We start from the raw sequence: 18,465 nt of genomic DNA, 5'->3' as shown, positions 1-18,465 counted from the left end.
ATATCATCGATTGGTGACCTGCTTTCGCTAAGCAAGAATTACTAAAAATATCATCTTGAAGAATGGCTTGTCCATAAATAGTTGATTAGTTATAATATTAGCATGATCATTTAAATGTTTATGAGGATATTCTTGCAATTTAGTAGTATCTTTCTACAAATATGGCAAAAAGTTCTTACCAAAAAGAAATGTGTTTTTTGTATTAATTTTTCATTTTTCAGTCATGGATAAAAAATAAGAATAAAAATAAATAAGTAAAAGTTTCCAATTATGGAAACAATAATAATTCACAGGTATAAGATTCCCCCAAATCTAATTCTAAATCCATCACGAATCAATAAAAGCAAAAGGTAAAATTTTAGATTCCTTAGTTCTTCTTTGAGTTCTTTTTTTAAAAATAAAATAAAATCTGAGTTAAAAGGAGTTTTCAAGTAAAAATTAAAATAGAACTCGTAGGAAATATATACACACTGATTCTTCGATTTTAAATTTATCATCTAAAACATAAAAAATATTTTTTAAAACAAAAAGTATATATTTTTTTCAAAAAAAATAAAATAAAACAGACGAATCGAAAAAGAAAAACAATTAATTCTCAAGTTTTAGTTGGGCAGCTTTTCGAACAGTCCTATAAATAATTGCATAGTTGCCACTTCCTGTAACAACAAAAAATAAATTCATCTTCTCTTCAATCATTTTCATTTCCATAAACATCTTTAAATTAAAAGCATAGATAATTGTTATTTCATGTAATTTGTATTTATATTTTGTTATAATAAGTTGCTTGTCTTATTTTTATTCATATTATAATAATTATTGTATTGTTTTTTTAAATAATCTAATAACTATATTTTCTTACTTGAAAAAAAAAAGAGTTTTGCCTATGAAATTTATCACTAAATAACTCAATGTATATCTAATATAATTTTTAAAAAATTTGTCAATTAATAAATTTTGGTATAGTTTTCTACTCTTATTTAGTGATAACATATAAATTACTGTCATTTTTCAGGACATAAAAATTCAAATCAATTTAATTTGTACATATCATATAGTAGTAGAAATTTTATTCTACTTTTATCTTCTGACATGAACATATATCATTTTAATACTCAACTTATTTTTCATTCTTATATTCGATTTTAACATCAAATCAAAAAATTAATATATTATATTCTACTGAGGGAAAGAATATATATTTTTTTTAATTTTATAACTTAAATTAAAAACTAAAAATAAAAAAATTACAAAAATATATACTTTCACTCAATAGAATATATATTATATATATATATATATATATATAGTTGATTTGATGTTATGTTCAGGATTCAACCATACCCCACACCTCTATATAAGTAATGTAATATATTATTTTTGTCGACTATATGTTTCATTTTCAGAGTTATGTATTAAAATCCAAAGTATATAAGAAATGTTCAATGTTCAATGTATGAAAGCTAATTCATGTATGTGCTTGTAAAAGCTTAATTGTTTGATTTTTTTTTTTGACGTTTGATATTTATATTAATTTTTAATTAAATATAAATTATATAATTTTAATAATAAAATGTTTAATAAATAAAATATTATTTCTATTATATTCAGTTAAATTTAAATTCACTTATTACATGTCGCAATTCCACATTGGTTGACACATGATGACTAAAGAACTCGTCATTCACTTATATAGTGGAAGATTGCAATGTATCTATCTTATTTAATTTATTCTACATGTTTTCTTTTTTAAAAACTATAATCACATCTATATCATCTTTTTAGTATGACTTTTTAAAGAAATTTTATCCTTTCAATATTGATAAATTTTAGTTTAAATTTTTGTGATATTTAAATGAAATCTTGATTCTTTGAAATTTATATTTTTTATTTGTCAATATTTATAATTGTCAGAATCATTAAATATATTATAATTTAGTTATTCATGTTACATTAAGGTTATACTGTTATTTTATATGATAATATATTTCTAAATATAATCAAATATAAACATCTTTTCTATCTAAAATATTAGACATGCGTTTTGATTGTTCGAAAGTTACATATGTTAAGTACATCATACTATTTTTTTCGTTTTTAAATATTTAAATTTAAAATTTTGTTAAAAATAAAGAGATCATAAGTATATCAAAATCAGATTAATTCATGTACACAATAAATTTATTTACCAAACACCTTAAGTTAGGCCAATATGTAAATTCCAATTTATAATATTTTTAAGTTTATCTTAAAATTGTAGCAAAATACCTTTTTAGAAGTGTGAATTTGGCCACGTAAAATGAATATAATTGTGTACAATTATAAGAATTTGGAGAACCTTTTGTCCCATTCCATAGGAATAAAAAGGGCAAAAAGAAATGTGCTTTTTTCTTTTTAAAAACATACAATTCCTACGACAATTGCTTATCGGATAAGGTGAATAAAATAAAATGTACAATAATCCCTTCCTTAAAATATTCTTCTCTTTTTATTTCGAAGTGGGGTGTATTTTTTTCTCATCGATTTTTTAATTTATGTGATAAAATTTTAAATTTTTTAATAAAATTTAAGTATATATACTGTAAAATTTAAAAATATAGAATTTTTTTAAATGATTATAATTCAATTTGTGACAATCATAAGTAGATAGTTCATATTCTTCGGTCATTGGTAAACAATTTGTTAGGTAATACTCAACGCAATTACCACTAAATATAAAGATTCCAAATTCAATACTGTAATTAAGCAATCGTTTCTTTCGAACATGACTTTCCAACTTCCAATCAAAAACAGGTAAATCTATAGGACATACACAGACAAATACTTCACAAATAATGATTTATTAAATTCAAATTGTATTCAACCTTGAAAATACTATAATAATTAATAATTTTAAGTCAAATAAATAAATTACAATCAAATTAAAAGTTTTGATTGACTATCAAAATTTTAATAATATAATATAATTTAGGTGAGTAATTAAATTTTTCTATAATGATTTTGCAACATTTGTAATTTCTTTAAATTTTATAAGTTTTATTTTTTAAAAAAAACATATTCTTTGGGTGGGGTTGGGATGTCGGTACGGTCAGGTGGTAGCCGCCGTGGGGCTCAAAAGGTGGGCCCAGCAGATTAAAGGTTCCGTGTAAAAAATTTATTCTAACGAATAAATATAGTAGCTCGTTTGGTTAAAATTTTTGAAAAATTATGAGTGTTATTCTAAAAATAATATTTTATTTTTAAGTTATAATATTTGATCAACTCTTTTATTTAAAAATGAAGATACTTTGAATTATAGTGAAAATGTATTTTTTTCATAAACACTTTTGAAATGTTAGTTAGTTAAAAAACATCGTCCTAATATTGATAAAGTTAAATTATATATAAAAATAAAATTTCATAATATAGAAAGATAAATTCTCAAATTATATGAAAACAATATTAAATTTAATCGTGTCACCTACATTTTTATTTACGTAGAAAAAAATAAAAAATAACAAACGGTTAAAAAACATCATCCTAATATTGTCATTTTGATTTTATACCCAATTTTGTTATCTTTGTAAAATTTTGTTCAAACTTTTTTATCTTTGTAATTTTGAACTCCTCAAGATATTTAGGTAAGATGAAATTCGAGTGAATGATCTTCAATAAATATATTTGTAATGAGTGATAAGAAGATGAATGATTAAAAGCCTTTTATTTTAATTTCTTAAATTGAAAAATAAATAAATCTATTTGATCCAAATATTAAAATTATCGCTCATATTACAAAAATTAAAAATATTAAATTCGATTGAACAATATATTAAAATCCTCTAATCCCACCCCAATTAGTAGGTATATAACTCTTTTGATTTAGAAATATTGTGTATGTGTCTTTTGGTGCTTAATGGTTTACACCATCAATACATGACACTACCTCATGTTCTACATATAGAGAGGGGTTATTATTATAGTGAGTAGTGACCATTTATGACAAGTTGTTATTTCTTTATAATTTTTTAGTACATGTGGTTTAGTAGTGTTAAGCCACTTATGCTACTCACATTCATATTTTTATTAAGCAATATAATCTCAATTAATAACTAATTAAGCAACTTGACATTAATACCTTCTTATAATAATGTAGTTTTGAACCAATCACCTTCCAAAGACTAGTATAGTTAACAACTAAACATATAGTCAATGAGGCACATACACATTAGGGTGTGTAAGATAATTTTAAATTTTTCCATGTTCACTTATAATTAAAAAATAAAGTAATTTTTATAGCGTAGATGCGCATCGAAGAAAGGAGAGGGGAGGGATGTTTGCTTATAATTAAAAAATAAAGTAATTTTTATAGCGTAGATGCACATCGAAGAAAGGAGAGAGGAGAGAATATTAAGTAAAAATTGATCCATCTTCCTTTGGATATTCATTTATCCTTCAATCAAGTATAATTTTCTATCGAATTATAGCATCTTCTATATTAAGTGTTAAAATGTAATAAATTAAAGAAATTTCTATGAAATATTATACATAAGGATTATGAATTCACGTGCATAATAATTTTGACATTAAACTCATCCTTGCCCACTAATAAATTTTACGTTGATTATATTCTTCTCAATCTTCAATGCATCTCTACTTCGCTCCATCGAGAAAGACTCACCCACCACCCTATATCTCTACCCCTACTTCTACTTCCCATACATTATAAATCTTATTAGATAAATCTAAAGCATCTTATTAAAATTAGCTTTATGCTACCAATTTAGTTGAGACACCCCTACTAATTACATTATTAATTACTGCATAGCTAATCTATCTAGCACCAATCCTAATTTCTTAATATTAATAATATCTTTAAATTAAACTACCCTCAAATTTCATATGTAAAACACATATCTTGTATTAATTGATTTTATCCAAATACTTGTGCTGACAAGTTTTTATATCAGTCGTGTTAATGATTTTATTTTTTCTCCCCTCTTTTAGGAGGAAAAAAAGCTTTTTAAATGATTTTGTCAATGCCTAATATTTGTAGTACCATTAATTATGAAGGAGATGGTCAATGGAGCTAAAAAGTCAACTATAAAACCAAACAATAAACATCCTATTCTAATTTTGAAAGATAAGCTAGGTTGACTTTTTAAAAAAAAAATAAATTCATGATTAATTAAACATAAACATGCTCTAGGTATATTTCATATTGTTTCATATTACTTTGATTTCTATATCAAATTACATGTTTCATTTTACTGGTTTGATTAAGAAAATCAAGAGAATTTTATCATATTTTTTCCTTTATACTTGGTAATTAGTATCAAATCATTGAATAAAATGATAGTAGTCAAATTTGGAATTTTTAACGTATCATTACTCACGTTAGTTTAATAAAATACATATTTAAAATTCTCTGTTAAGTTTTACTTGTCCAGTTTAGACTTTTCATGCTTAAGTAAAAGGTTTTTTTTAGAAGAGTAAAGTAGACATTCTTTGTGTTTTTTATGCATTAAAAATGACAATTAAAAGTAAAAATTTATTTTTAAAATAATTGATAAGTAAAAACGAATGAAGGAAAGAAAATTTTTTCTTGTGAATTATGTTAAGTCAATATGAGTCAAGTAATATTAAACTATCAGAATAACATGTAATCATGGAAAAGACAAATAGTTTATCTCAAGTCTAAGCAATGATTATCTTAAACTTTAATTGCTAAACATCAAGTAGTCAATTAACAATATGAGAAGATCACGATGTATTGATCCTTAATTCAATCGGTTTTGACTAAATATACAATTTAATTACTAACTTATTTATGATTGTGTAATTTGAATTTGTATAAGTTTTCTTACTTTTTCTTCAGAAATAGAAAAATAGAGAAGAAAATTATAAAATAAATAATCGCCACAATTTATCAGTGAGAATTTTAAATATTGAACTCTACTATCTAGCTATCTATACGGAAAAATATGGATCAATTCCATTTGTACTAGGTGAAATATTAATTCGAAAAATATTTTAAATAAAATAATACTCGCTTCGTCCATAATTGTTTGTTATGTTAAGGTTATGCATAGCCTTCAAGAAAAATTTAATACAATGTGTAATTTGACTAATAGAACCATATCAAAAATATTTAAAGTCTACCTAACTTTTCAAGTGATCTACACGATCATTAAGGAAAAATTTGAAAAAAGTAACTAATTATTTTTTAGTTATTTAAGTCGATAATTAATTTTAAATATCTATTTTTAATATACTTGCCAAATAATTCTAGACGGTTACCGCCCAATCTTATAGTTTTCAAAAAAATCTTCTATCAACATAATCCTCAACACGAAGGCTTAGCTTTAAAAAATTCCTAAAAAGAGAGCATATAAATTGCCCACTTTTTAAAACTTTTACCTTTTGTCAATAACTTTTTTTTATCAAAATAGTATAATCTTTTTTTTTTTTAATTTTCTTTTTACAAAGATGAACTTTTTCCATTCCAAGAAAGTTCGTAGATAAATTCTAAGAAAAAAGTCATCAATTATGGGAAGTCAAAAAATTGAATTTTTTCCTTATTTTGACCGAAGGGATTCTTTTTTAAATAATATGATCGTACACATGTGATTTAATTAAAAAAAATATTTTATTAAAACTGGTTTTGCCAAATCCACGTACTTGCCGATTTGTTTGATAAGCTGTTTTTGAGTCAACTTTTTTTTTTTTAAAAAAAAAAATGATTATTATTATTTTTTTTGTATTGTAGCCATAAAATGGGAAAACAAGAAAAAAGAGAAACTTTCAGTTCACAACAAACTTTGGCTATATCTAAATTTTGTTTGGCTAAAATAATAACATTAATCATCATAGAGTTTTAGCCTTATTGGCTAAATGTGTGTATGCCTTATTTTGAAAGAGAAAAATAGATTTTTGATTCAGTAGAAAAACTATGAAAATATAATTATAAAAAAAATAATACAAAAAAAATAGTTAGTAAAAATATTATAAAACAAAGTTATAGAACACTAAGGTAAATAGACATTTCTTTCCTTTGATATATTATTCAACTATTTATCAATCTTCAATTCTTTTTCATAACATTAAAGATAAACTAAAAATTACTATTATGTAACTTTAACTTGGATAAACTAAAAATTACTATTATGTAACTTTAACTTCTCGAAAAACACTATTACCTGTCTCATTATTGGGTAAGCTTAAATTAAAACTAAAGTTAAGTAAAAAAATTAAGAATAATTAAGTAGAATTAACTACAAATTTTAAATCACATGTTGCCTCTTCTCTTATTCAAAGAACACTCCAAATCTCAATTTTACGTTTGTTTGGAACTAAAAGACAAGACAAGAAACAAACACAGCTAATCTCACTTTATCCTTAAGCTAAGCTTCAATAAAAGTAGTATTAAGATAATCTTCACTTAACTAAATATTATTAATCAAGGTTAAAAATAAATTAGTAAACTAATCAAAAGCCATTCCCTTTGACACAAAAAGACAAAAAAAGGATAAAAATGGTAAAACTAAAATTGTCCACAAAGGGTAATTTGGTCATTTACTTACGACGCACAAGTCCCCATCAATTCTGCTCGATAAATTGCTCTGTCAAATAAGCACCCAAAGAAATTGCTTGCTAGCTCATACGCCATTTTTCCTTCTTCTTCTTCTTCGATAAAATTCGAAAAAATTGAAGCTATAATTCCAAAAAAGATATTATTAGAATCTTGATTATGTTTAGCTCAGAGCCAATATCTAGAGAAATGGATAAGTTGAATAGTTTCTTTTTTTCCGGTGGTGGTGGGGGTTCTTCAAGCTTCAAAAATGGTGAAGGAATGGAGTCTGAGTTCTTTAGGAGCAAAGAAATGATGGGTTCTGATTTTTTTCAGCAACAGTCACAGTTTCAGCAGAGTAATTCCGGTGGGTTAACGAGGTACAGGTCAGCTCCAAGTTCGTTTTTCGCCGGAATTCTTGACGGAGACGGGAATAATTCCGGTGAAAATTTCATTACCGGTGATGGGTCTTCGAGTTCTGATTCGGATTCCATGTTCACCGCCTTATTGAACAATAACGACACCACCAACAACAATGGTACTCGAGATATGAATGATCAAAACCAGAAGAATCAGCTTCAGTTTGGTACTTCTTTGAAACAGGAGATTGGTGAGGAGATTGAATTTGGGAATGAAAATGGTGTACAAAATAGATATGAGAACGGTGGTGTTTCTTATAGTGTAGGGGTGCAAATGCAAACTAGAGCAAATTTGAGTAATGGAAATGGTGACTCTGATCTCATCAGACAAAACAGTTCACCTGCTGGATTCTTCAATGGTATGCTGCTTTACTCTTTTAACTTTTGATTTGTTCAATTCATGAAAACATCATCAGATTCACTGGCTTAAACTTTTGATTAGTAGATTGATTATGTGACTTTTGTACAGAGAGTTTACTTCTAGTTAATTTTAGTATCTATGAAGCAATTTGTGCCTCTATTTGAACTTTTGGTTAATCTGAAAATGGTGTGAAGCGATTAGTAATGTTCTCGATGATGGCTTGATGCTTTTGATATAGTTTTGATATAGTAGTGATCAGAAATGGGGAAAATTGTTGTTTATTTACAGGATTTATGAGAGAAGTTGGGAATTTCGGAGCAAGTGTTGGGACTAACAGGGAAGCAAGTACATCAACTAATGGTTTCAACAATCATATAAGTTACTCAACTAATCAATCATCTACCTCAAACTTCATGCCTAGCATTGCTGAGAATGAATCTTGGAACGACGCGTCGTTTAATTCCTTGAAGAGAAATAGAGATGGTGATCTGAAAATGTTCTCTACTAATTTCAATGGAATGACTAATCAGGTAGCTATTCTAGTTTCTGTCTGTTGTTCTTGTTGTTGTATCTGTTACTAATAAACGTTCGTTTTGTTTGTTAGAATGACGAATCAAGAAACTACACTTCTTCTGGTTTATCTCATCATTTAAGCTTGCCTAAGACATCTTCTGAGATGGCTGCCATAGAGAAATACCTACAGTTCCAACAAGATTCAGTGCCTTGCAAAATACGTGCTAAACGAGGCTGTGCTACGCACCCACGAAGTATTGCAGAAAGGGTAAAAATTCTGTCTTGTTTACCTAGTTTTCCGATTAATCATTATGTTTATACTTGAAGTGCATAACTATGATGAAACTTGTTGTTCGCGTTAAGTTCTCATTTTCTTGTTTAACAATTTGTGTAGATGAGACGTACTCGGATTAGTGAAAGAATGAAAAAACTGCAAGATCTTTTCCCAAATATGGACAAGGTAAATTCTAGTCATGTTTGTTGTATCAATCAATTTTTGTCTAAAAGAAGGTAGAAAGAACTCAACTCACATGTTCTCTTATTGAATGAAATGGCAGCAAACAAACACAGCTGATATGTTAGATTTGGCAGTTGATTACATTAAAGACCTTCAGAAACAAGTCCAGGTAATGACCAAAAAAAGTGTTTTTTCTCCATGAAGTACTCACATGAATCAATCTCTCAAGCAACATTTATATCTTCTTTACCAAATTTACACTTATTTAATGCCAGACACTGACCGATAAAAAGGCGAAATGCTCGTGTACAAGTAAGCAGCTGCAATATTCAAATGGAACAACATGAAATAGTCTTGTGTACAGATAGTAATAGGTGAAGTTAGATGGAAAAGGAGAGTAAATAAACTCTCTTTCTACCCTAATATGCTGGAAATATGGTTCTACTTTGTTTTTATTTTGCAACAAGGCAAGTGTAGTTTTCAATGTATTATTGAGTTTGATTAGATCTAATAACAGTCTAGTGAGTACAATCTAGATGTATAGGAGCACATGATTATTGTATTATGCTGTTGTTTATTGGAATTTAACTATGTTATTAGTTGATTCAAAACTTTATAAGACAAATAATATCGATTGGAAAGAGTAATTCCAAAATCACAATCCTTTTCTAAATTTTATTTATTAAAAAAGCTTAGTGCATCGTGTTATCGCAAGGAAACAAACCAATGGGGTCATGCACTATGCAAATAAGTAAAAGTTTGTGGGGTGGGGTGCTTGGTGTTATATGGTTGGAGTGGAAGTTATTGATATGATTAGATGACTTGGTTGGTATGATATTTTGATAGAAGTAGATGAAGTTTCAAACTATATTATATAATAATATCTCTATCCTTTTATGGAAAAATTTGTGGACTATTCTTTCCCTTAGAGAGGGAAAGGAGTAACTTATTTAATAGGGCACTCAATGAGTAAAGAAGAATTATAGACAGGGTATACTATCCAATCGAAAAATTGAATTAAATCGAAAAATCAAACTAAATAAAAATATTGATTAAGCTTAATCCAGTAAATATTTTAAATCATTTTCTTTAAAAGATATGTCGAGAAATAAAAATATTTAACAGAATTATATAACTCATTCATTTTTACATGTAATTTAAATAATAATTAATTTATTATTAAGTGTGATGGTGTATTATCAATAGTTTATAAAAATTCTTTTATTTTCTTTGAATTTGATATGAAGTTATTGGCGGTAATTTACAAAATTCAACAAAAACTACTTTTTTCTGATTTTATGTTGATTTTTGTGTTTAATTATTAAATTTGATTAAACAGCTCTCTGTAGTTTCTGGAGAAGCTACTACATTCATGTGGGGGAAGTAAGTATCAATTGATCAAGATAGTAAAATTCACAAAATATATAAAAAAAAAATTCAGTTGAAGTAATAAAATTGAATTTGATTTAATTGAGCCACCTTTTGTACTTGCAAGCAAAAATAAAGTAGTTCAAAGTTCAAAATAAGCAGCCAAATGAGGCTAATTAATCAGCCATTCATCCTCTCATTTCGCGAATCTTTACATCCTAATCATAAATTTAGAGTTCGAAGTCAAAAAAATAATAAAACATGAAGTAAAAATTCAATAGAACAATAAATATAAGATCGAAATCAAAAAAACAATATTTAAACAGGAGAATGACGCCTTAAAATTTTACGGAGGAAGGCACAGGTTTCCATGTGCCTTACGAGGCTTAGGTAGCGACTTACAAGTACTATATCGCCTTGCTATTCAAGCAAAGCTAAAATGTTAGCTACGAGTTCGATTAACAAAATTTAATAGCTTTGGTTCTTTATCTTATTTTGTCTTAAGAATATGTTACGAAATATTAATTTAAAATTTTAAAAATTAAAATTTAAAATTCATAAATTTTAAATTTTATATAACAAAACAAAAAGTGGGAAGAGCTAGATCTCAATAATAGTAAATTAACTAATTAATTAATGATAGTTAGCTCATGGATTTGACTTATAGTAACAATAATTATCATTAGTAGTTTTCTTTCATGTCGACCTTTCACAATCACATCGTTGGAGGCTACTATATATATATACATGAACTACTTAATTATCATTTTAGCTTTTTTCAAATTCATTAAAAAATATAATAATAAATATAAGATACTATCATTTGCGTAGTTACTTACCTCTATTTATTTATTATATATTTTAAACATTGGGAAGAACTATTGAAAAAAATTCTTTAACGTAATGATATAACTAAAAATAATTGTAAATTTTTGTTTTAAATGTTAAAGCAATAATTATTATATTGTTTTTAGTAAAATAAGACTTACTTTAAAAGGAGGGCAGAAATATAATACTGATTTTTAAAGAAAAAACTATCGACATTGATGACAAAATTGGACCAAAGAGACAAACGTGTTTGAGAGTATATGAGGGTCCAATTGAAAAAGATATAAAATACAATTATTATATTAAATGTGTAGGGTTCAAGAAAAGCTTCTAGTTTATTTCACATTCTTATCCACATAATTAATATATATATATATATATTAGATAAGATTTGCAAAAGCAAGAAAAGAAAAATAATGAGAAAGTAAAAAAAAAAACAATTTTAATTTCCTCAATTAGCAATTTCATATTTTCCTTTAAATGGTAAGAAAATATTCTTTAGTCTTGCTTCGTGCAGCAGGGGCCATATATATATATATATATATATATATATATATATATATATATATATATATATATATATATATATATATATATAAGTTTATGTGATATTATGAAATTAGAGAAACTATTGAAATTTTTATATGATTCTAAAATATGTTAAATTGTTTGTTATTGTGATTTACAGGAAAATTTTTTTACGTATTTTAAAAAATAACATTTATATTTTAATTTATGTGATTTATGAAATTACGGAAACTATATAAATTTTTATATTATTTTAAAATATTTTAAATTGTTAGTTTTTGTGATTTATAATACTTGTTTTTACATATTTTTGAAAGTAATATTTATTATTCTCTTTGTTTGGATTTATGTGGCAAATGTAAGATCTCAAAAATTAACCATTTTTTATGTCTCTAAAATATATTAAGTTAATTATTATATTTTATAGTACATTTTAACTTAATTTTTAAATAATAGATATTACTTTTCATGTCTCAACTTATATGGCATTAATTGATAAATTTTTTGGAGTCAAGCAAATTCTTTTGCTAATTATTATATTCGTCAATTTCAAAAAGTATATGTTTATCATCTAATCTATTTTATGTGATATCAATAGAATTTAGAAAGTCAATCAAACTTTTTATATAACTTTTAAATATTTAAGTTATTAATTATCGTAATGTAACGACCCAAAAATGGACGTGATGACACTCGTCTTATCCCACCAAGACAAGTCAGCCTAAAATTCAACCATTACAATAAAATGCGGAAATTTCATAATCAATTCAAAACACCCCAAAATCTGGTTGTCACGTGTACAAGCCTCTAAAGTATTACAATTGATTCAAAAGAAACGTTAGTCTCAAATGAACTTGTTTCTAGAATAGAACAAGGTCATAACTACAGCTACCTCTCAAATCTCCAAGAAAGCTCAGACAAGGAGAAGAGAAATATCACAAAGTCCGGGCTAGTAACCTACAAAAAAATTGTAGTAGCAAGGGTTGAGTACCAAACCACACGGTACCCAGCAAGTAAAACGTCTAAACACAAGCTAAGGGGATAAAATACGGGTACTCCTACCACCCCTAACCGAACCTCCACAATTACAACCTGCATTAAAATCAACCCAACCTAACAGCTCACGGTTTACATAGCACGTAGCTCAACAACAACACTTAGACAAATTACATATCCGCAATAACAAGCTCAATATTGATCAATCGCAAGTTCCGCAGAAAGGCAATCAGAAGATCAGCAAAATACGATACCAAGTTCACTAATGATAAGTATGTGCAATGCAATGGAAAGCAATGTCAAGTATAATGATGCATGTCTGACCTAGTGATACACACCCGCTGTCTCTCAGTCCGGGACCCATGGGGGACATATCTGTCCATGCATCTGTCGCGGCGCACGACACGAACCTCGATAATAGTAACCATCGCGGCGCGCGATACGTCCCTTGAAATATAGTATCCATCGGCGCGCGATACGTCCCTCGAAATGGTACATCCTCTTAAGTACCCATTCTTTCTCAATGCACATAACACTTGTCACAACCAATGCCTCAGCATAATGCAGATGAGAAGTTCACACAAGTAATGAGGAGATGACCATTTTCATAACATCGCACAGTTCACAACCACACAAACATGAAGTTACATCAACAATGATTCAACAAGCCTTCAACCCTTTCTCAACACATCACACATAAACAATTAATCACATAGACTTTTGTTATCCCATTTTTTCATCATTAGAATTAATCAATGTGGACAAGTCAACCCATCACCAATCCCGTTACTCCCAAACATATACCACAAGAAAATACACACATTTCATACACTTAACAAGAGTTTAAAAATCCACTTACCTAAATAAATCAAGAATTTACTCCAGGATTTGAGTCTTCCCTTTTCGTTAAGCTTCCATAACAATGCAATCTATTCACATAATAATCACAATAAGATTCAAAACTAACCACACCCGTATGACTATATGTCTATCTTAGACCCAGAAAATCACTCAAACATATAATCACGTTCTTAATTTGGATGCCAATTAATATTTCGGTTCTCATTTTCCTCAAATTCAAGCGTAGGTTTAAGTCATAATTTCTTCAAATACTACAATCCTAATAACTTTCACATAATATAATACACTCGATATTTAATTACCTATTTTAATATATCAAAACTTGAATCATAATATGATAATAAAATAAGAACAAATAAATATGAAATCACTGGTTACGAACCAGTGGTGGAACCGCTGAAGCAGAGGAAACAAATCCTCACCCGTAAGTTATACCCTGCATAACACCATTTCAACAATATGTAGCAATGATGAGCCAATTATTATTTTATTATTAGACTCAATTTTTGACTTTAAATTTCTCAATTCAAACTTATGTTGGCAGCCATTAATATTTAGCCTCAGTGTCCTATTTAAAAAGCTAAATTTGCCGGTAATTAATACACCATACCAATTGAAGCCTCACACACAATAATAAAAATAGTAATTAATTACATGAATTAACGAAAATAGGACTTATATACTAATATAATATGAAATACGGATGAATTTGTTATTTTTTGTACCTGAAGGATTATCTTTTTCCACGACCATACCATTAGGTCTTCTATCGGCGACTTCCTGTTAACTTACTATTCCTCTTTTCGTCTCATCACATTGTGATAAAAAAAAAATATTAACCTCGCTACCTAATTTTAATAAGTAAATCAAGTAGTTTAGATATTAAATAATTAGACTTGGCCCATTAACGAATTACTAAAAAAAAAAAATTTACTCTCTAATTAATTAACTATAATTGAACAAGTAATTTAAAATTTCCATAGAAATTCTTTTATGGAAAGGATCCTTTATGAAAGAAAGTGGACTAGTACTCAAAATAGTCTAACGGGTCATTACACGTAATTTATAGTATTTCTAATATTATTTGTTTCTCTTTTTGTTCGAATTTATTTGATATTGATAAAATTTAAAGTGTGAATTAATTGTTTATTATTGTGATATATATATATATATATATATATAAAAGTATACTAAAATTGTTAATTATTCTAATATCCACATTATTTTTATTTTTTAAGTAATTAATGAAAAAAGGGCAACTTTCACATATAGCAAACAAAAAATTCATATTTGTATGCTATAACAAACTTTGCATAATTGCGCTCCATAGCAAACATAAAACTGTATAATTTGCTATACATATACAATTGTATAATTCGCTAGCCTAAATTGTATAATTCGCTGGCCTATTTTGCTGCAATTGTATAATTTATTTTGCATACAGTTGAATCGAATTAAAATGTATGTATATTGCATAATTAAAAGTGTATAGCAAGAAAATATATGTTTTTCTCGCTTTATACAAAAACAAAAACACAATATATACACTTCTGTTGTATAAAGCTAGAGAAAATTGTATTTCACTGCAATTGTATAATTCGTTGGCCTTTTTCTCTGCAATATTTGAAGTAAAATGTTTGTAAATTGTATAATTAAGTGTATAACACGAAGATATACATTTTTGCATGTGTATATACAATTTTCTCTCACTTTATACAAAACAGAAACAGAATTATACACTTCTGTGTATAAAGCGAGAGAGGCGAGCGAGAATGAAGAGTGGCAAGCGAGATTTTTGGGAGAGAGACGCTGGTAAATTTTAGCTATGTTTGCTATGGAGTACAATTAAATCAAATCCTAGCTATTCCATTTAATTTAGATTATTAGTTTGCTATTATATACAATTTTCCTATAAAAAAAAAGGTGAGACATGAGAATTAAAATAAAGAAATACGCAGGTCACCCGACTTAACAAAGTTGGTGGGCCCACTTATATTAAATAGAAAAAATTATATGAATAAATACAATTTTAAAAATAATTACTGATTTTAGCGATACATTTTGTTTATTACCATTTATAATAATATTGTGATAAATCTGCAATATGTATAAAAAGTTAATTATGTATGCAATATATTTGAATTATAATATTTTTTGAAATATATTATGTTTGTTTGGTAAAAGATTGTCACATTGTATTACAAGTGTATTAAAATGTATTATAAATATATTCTTCATCATTAAAATATGTATAATATTTGAATAATAAGTTTATCTTTATAATATGTATTAAATTTATATTATAAGTGAGTTAAAAGTGGTCCGGTGAAAAAAATATATTATTGCTATAAATGATAAATAATTTTTTATTTTAGTATATTTACGTAAATTTTTCAATTAAATAAAGATGGATATATGTGTCATTATATAGAGATGTTGATTAGTATTTTTGTCTAAAGAAGAAATGGTACAATTAGAAAATATGGCAAAAAAACAGCCATATTGAAAGTTTGAAACTCTCTCTTCTAAATAAGAGAAAATTAAATATAAAGTTAACATATTCTTCTTTTGGAAAAAAACGTTTATATCATATTATAATTTATTTTATGAGCTATTATAAATATTAAATTACAATATACTATTTGTCCATAAAATTGAGAAATATGTGAGTAAATATTATTTTCGAGTCTATCATTATGCTGAAGAATTATATTTATATGACTTTTTAAAACAGGGATAGATTTTGATATTGGTCTAAAATAACACTTAGCATAAATAAATCGAATCTAATAGTTTTGTCCGGCTTAATCTTTAATTAATTTATCATATTATAGAACTAAGGTTATTGAGATTAAAATTCTATTTTATTTAATTAAAAATATTTTAAAACTTACAAAATAAATTTAAATATTAAATCAAATAAAGCGTAAAATCAATTTTAAACTTGATCCTAAAAATCAAATAAGTATAAAATTAATTTTAAATTTAATTCTAAAATATCTCATCTTATTCTATAAATCAAAATGACAATAATTTAATTTATTAACAGCCTTCGCAAAGTATATATATTTAGAATAAATTAAACTCATGGCTCAATACTCTGCAACAAAAATTGTGTATTTTTTTTTTTAAATTGAAATACTTTGACATTATTATTGACATAGATTAATTCAAGATATTTTCAGTTGACTAATTCTTTTCTTTTTGTGAATGAAAACTTTCTAAAAAAAAATATGACTTTAATTATAAGTAATTATAGTATTTTGGTGAAGCCTGTCTACACTATTTAAGACACAACCCATATACACGCATATGTTCTTGGTGACTAATCACCAATACAACCAAATTATTTTTCTCTTAGCATTATAACCTATTTTTCACATATATGGTTCGAGATGTTGAATTTAATTTTTTAAATATAAAATCCTTTGTGTTAAGAAATGTTTTATTTTCTAATATAAATTTTTTTAACACAATATTAAATTTAGTCAAACTTTAATATAAATATCGAATACTGAATAAGAAATAGAATCCTAAAGTAACAGTCGCCTTACATGTGTTAAGAAATATTTTATTTTCTAATATAAAATTTTTTAACACAACATTAAATTTAGTCAAACTTTAATATAAATATCAAATACTAAATAAAAAATAGAATCCTAAAGTAACAGTCGCCTTACATGAATGGCTTAATAGCCGACATGTTAAAGACTTTCATGGTTTTAGTGTAACCTCACGTTTTTATTTGACCATCAAATTAGTTATTCTAAATTATTGTTTTTTGGGTGTTTTATGACCAACTTTCTAAGGTGATTTGATACTATTTTATCGTCTTAACTGATGTAATTTATTTTAATATGACATAATTTATATAAAAAAGAAAAAATTTGGAAGGATTGGTATTATTTGTGTTTTCCCTCTAATTTATGAATGATTGAAATATGATACATTTTTAGAAAAACATTACAATATAATATAAAATTATTTTTTATAATTAGACTTTTACTTATTTCTAGCAATCAAATTTTGTGTCAATTTAATATATTATATAACGTCAATAATTCTACAAAGTTAGTCCTAAGACGCCAAAAAGTAAAAAAAAAAATAAATTGATTTGACGGTCAAATGAAAACGTGGAGTTATACTTTCACTATGGAAGTTTTAAATATGTCGGCTATTCAGCAATTTATGTAACGCTAAGAATATATTTGTGAAATTTTTAAATCAAATTCTTACAAAAATATATTTCTTATTATGACACAATTTTTAGTTTTGATTCTTAAAGAGGAATAATTTAATTTTATATAATGAATGCCATTGTTGATATAAATAAAATATTATTATAGAAATATAACATAAAAATTGGCAATCATACTGTTGTAATGAAATATGGCTATTATAACAGTTATATCGAAATTTGAGTGTATCGGAATTTCTATCATTAGTTTTATTTTCATTTTTTTAAAATTAAAATTAGGAATCACAATGGGGGTAATAAGGTAACCGGCTTACTGCTAAGTAGGCATTACATCTATTTTTAAAAAAAATAATTAGAAAGAACCAAAAATGAAATGACTTGAGATATTCGATA

At 26.0% G+C, this 18,465-nt stretch overlaps 1 protein-coding gene and 1 long non-coding RNA gene across 2 annotated transcripts; one reads left to right on the top strand and one right to left on the bottom strand.

Annotated features, from left to right (window-relative positions):
• The first annotated feature begins 7,562 nt into the window (after positions 1-7,562).
• Positions 7,563-9,948, top strand: LOC101265165 (transcription factor bHLH130). Its single transcript, XM_004229558.5, has 6 exons — positions 7,563-8,321; positions 8,612-8,853; positions 8,928-9,104; positions 9,231-9,296; positions 9,394-9,462; positions 9,569-9,948. Exons 1-6 carry the CDS (start codon positions 7,724-7,726, stop codon positions 9,638-9,640), a joined length of 1,224 nt encoding a protein of 407 aa, XP_004229606.1. The 5' UTR covers positions 7,563-7,723; the 3' UTR covers positions 9,641-9,948.
• A 2,804-nt stretch (positions 9,949-12,752) lies between these two features.
• LOC112940741 (uncharacterized) lies at positions 12,753-14,708 on the bottom strand. Its single transcript, XR_003245019.2, has 3 exons — positions 14,600-14,708; positions 13,873-13,942; positions 12,753-12,974 (listed from the first exon to the last, which is right to left on the bottom strand). It is a non-coding gene; the product is annotated as an uncharacterized lncRNA (long non-coding RNA).
• Positions 14,709-18,465: the final 3,757 nt, after the last annotated feature.

Source organism: Solanum lycopersicum, chromosome 1 (genome assembly GCF_036512215.1).
Source record: "Solanum lycopersicum chromosome 1, SLM_r2.1".
Classification (NCBI taxonomy): Eukaryota; Viridiplantae; Streptophyta; class Magnoliopsida; order Solanales; family Solanaceae; genus Solanum; species Solanum lycopersicum.
This window is presented reverse-complemented; position numbering and strand designations above follow the sequence as displayed.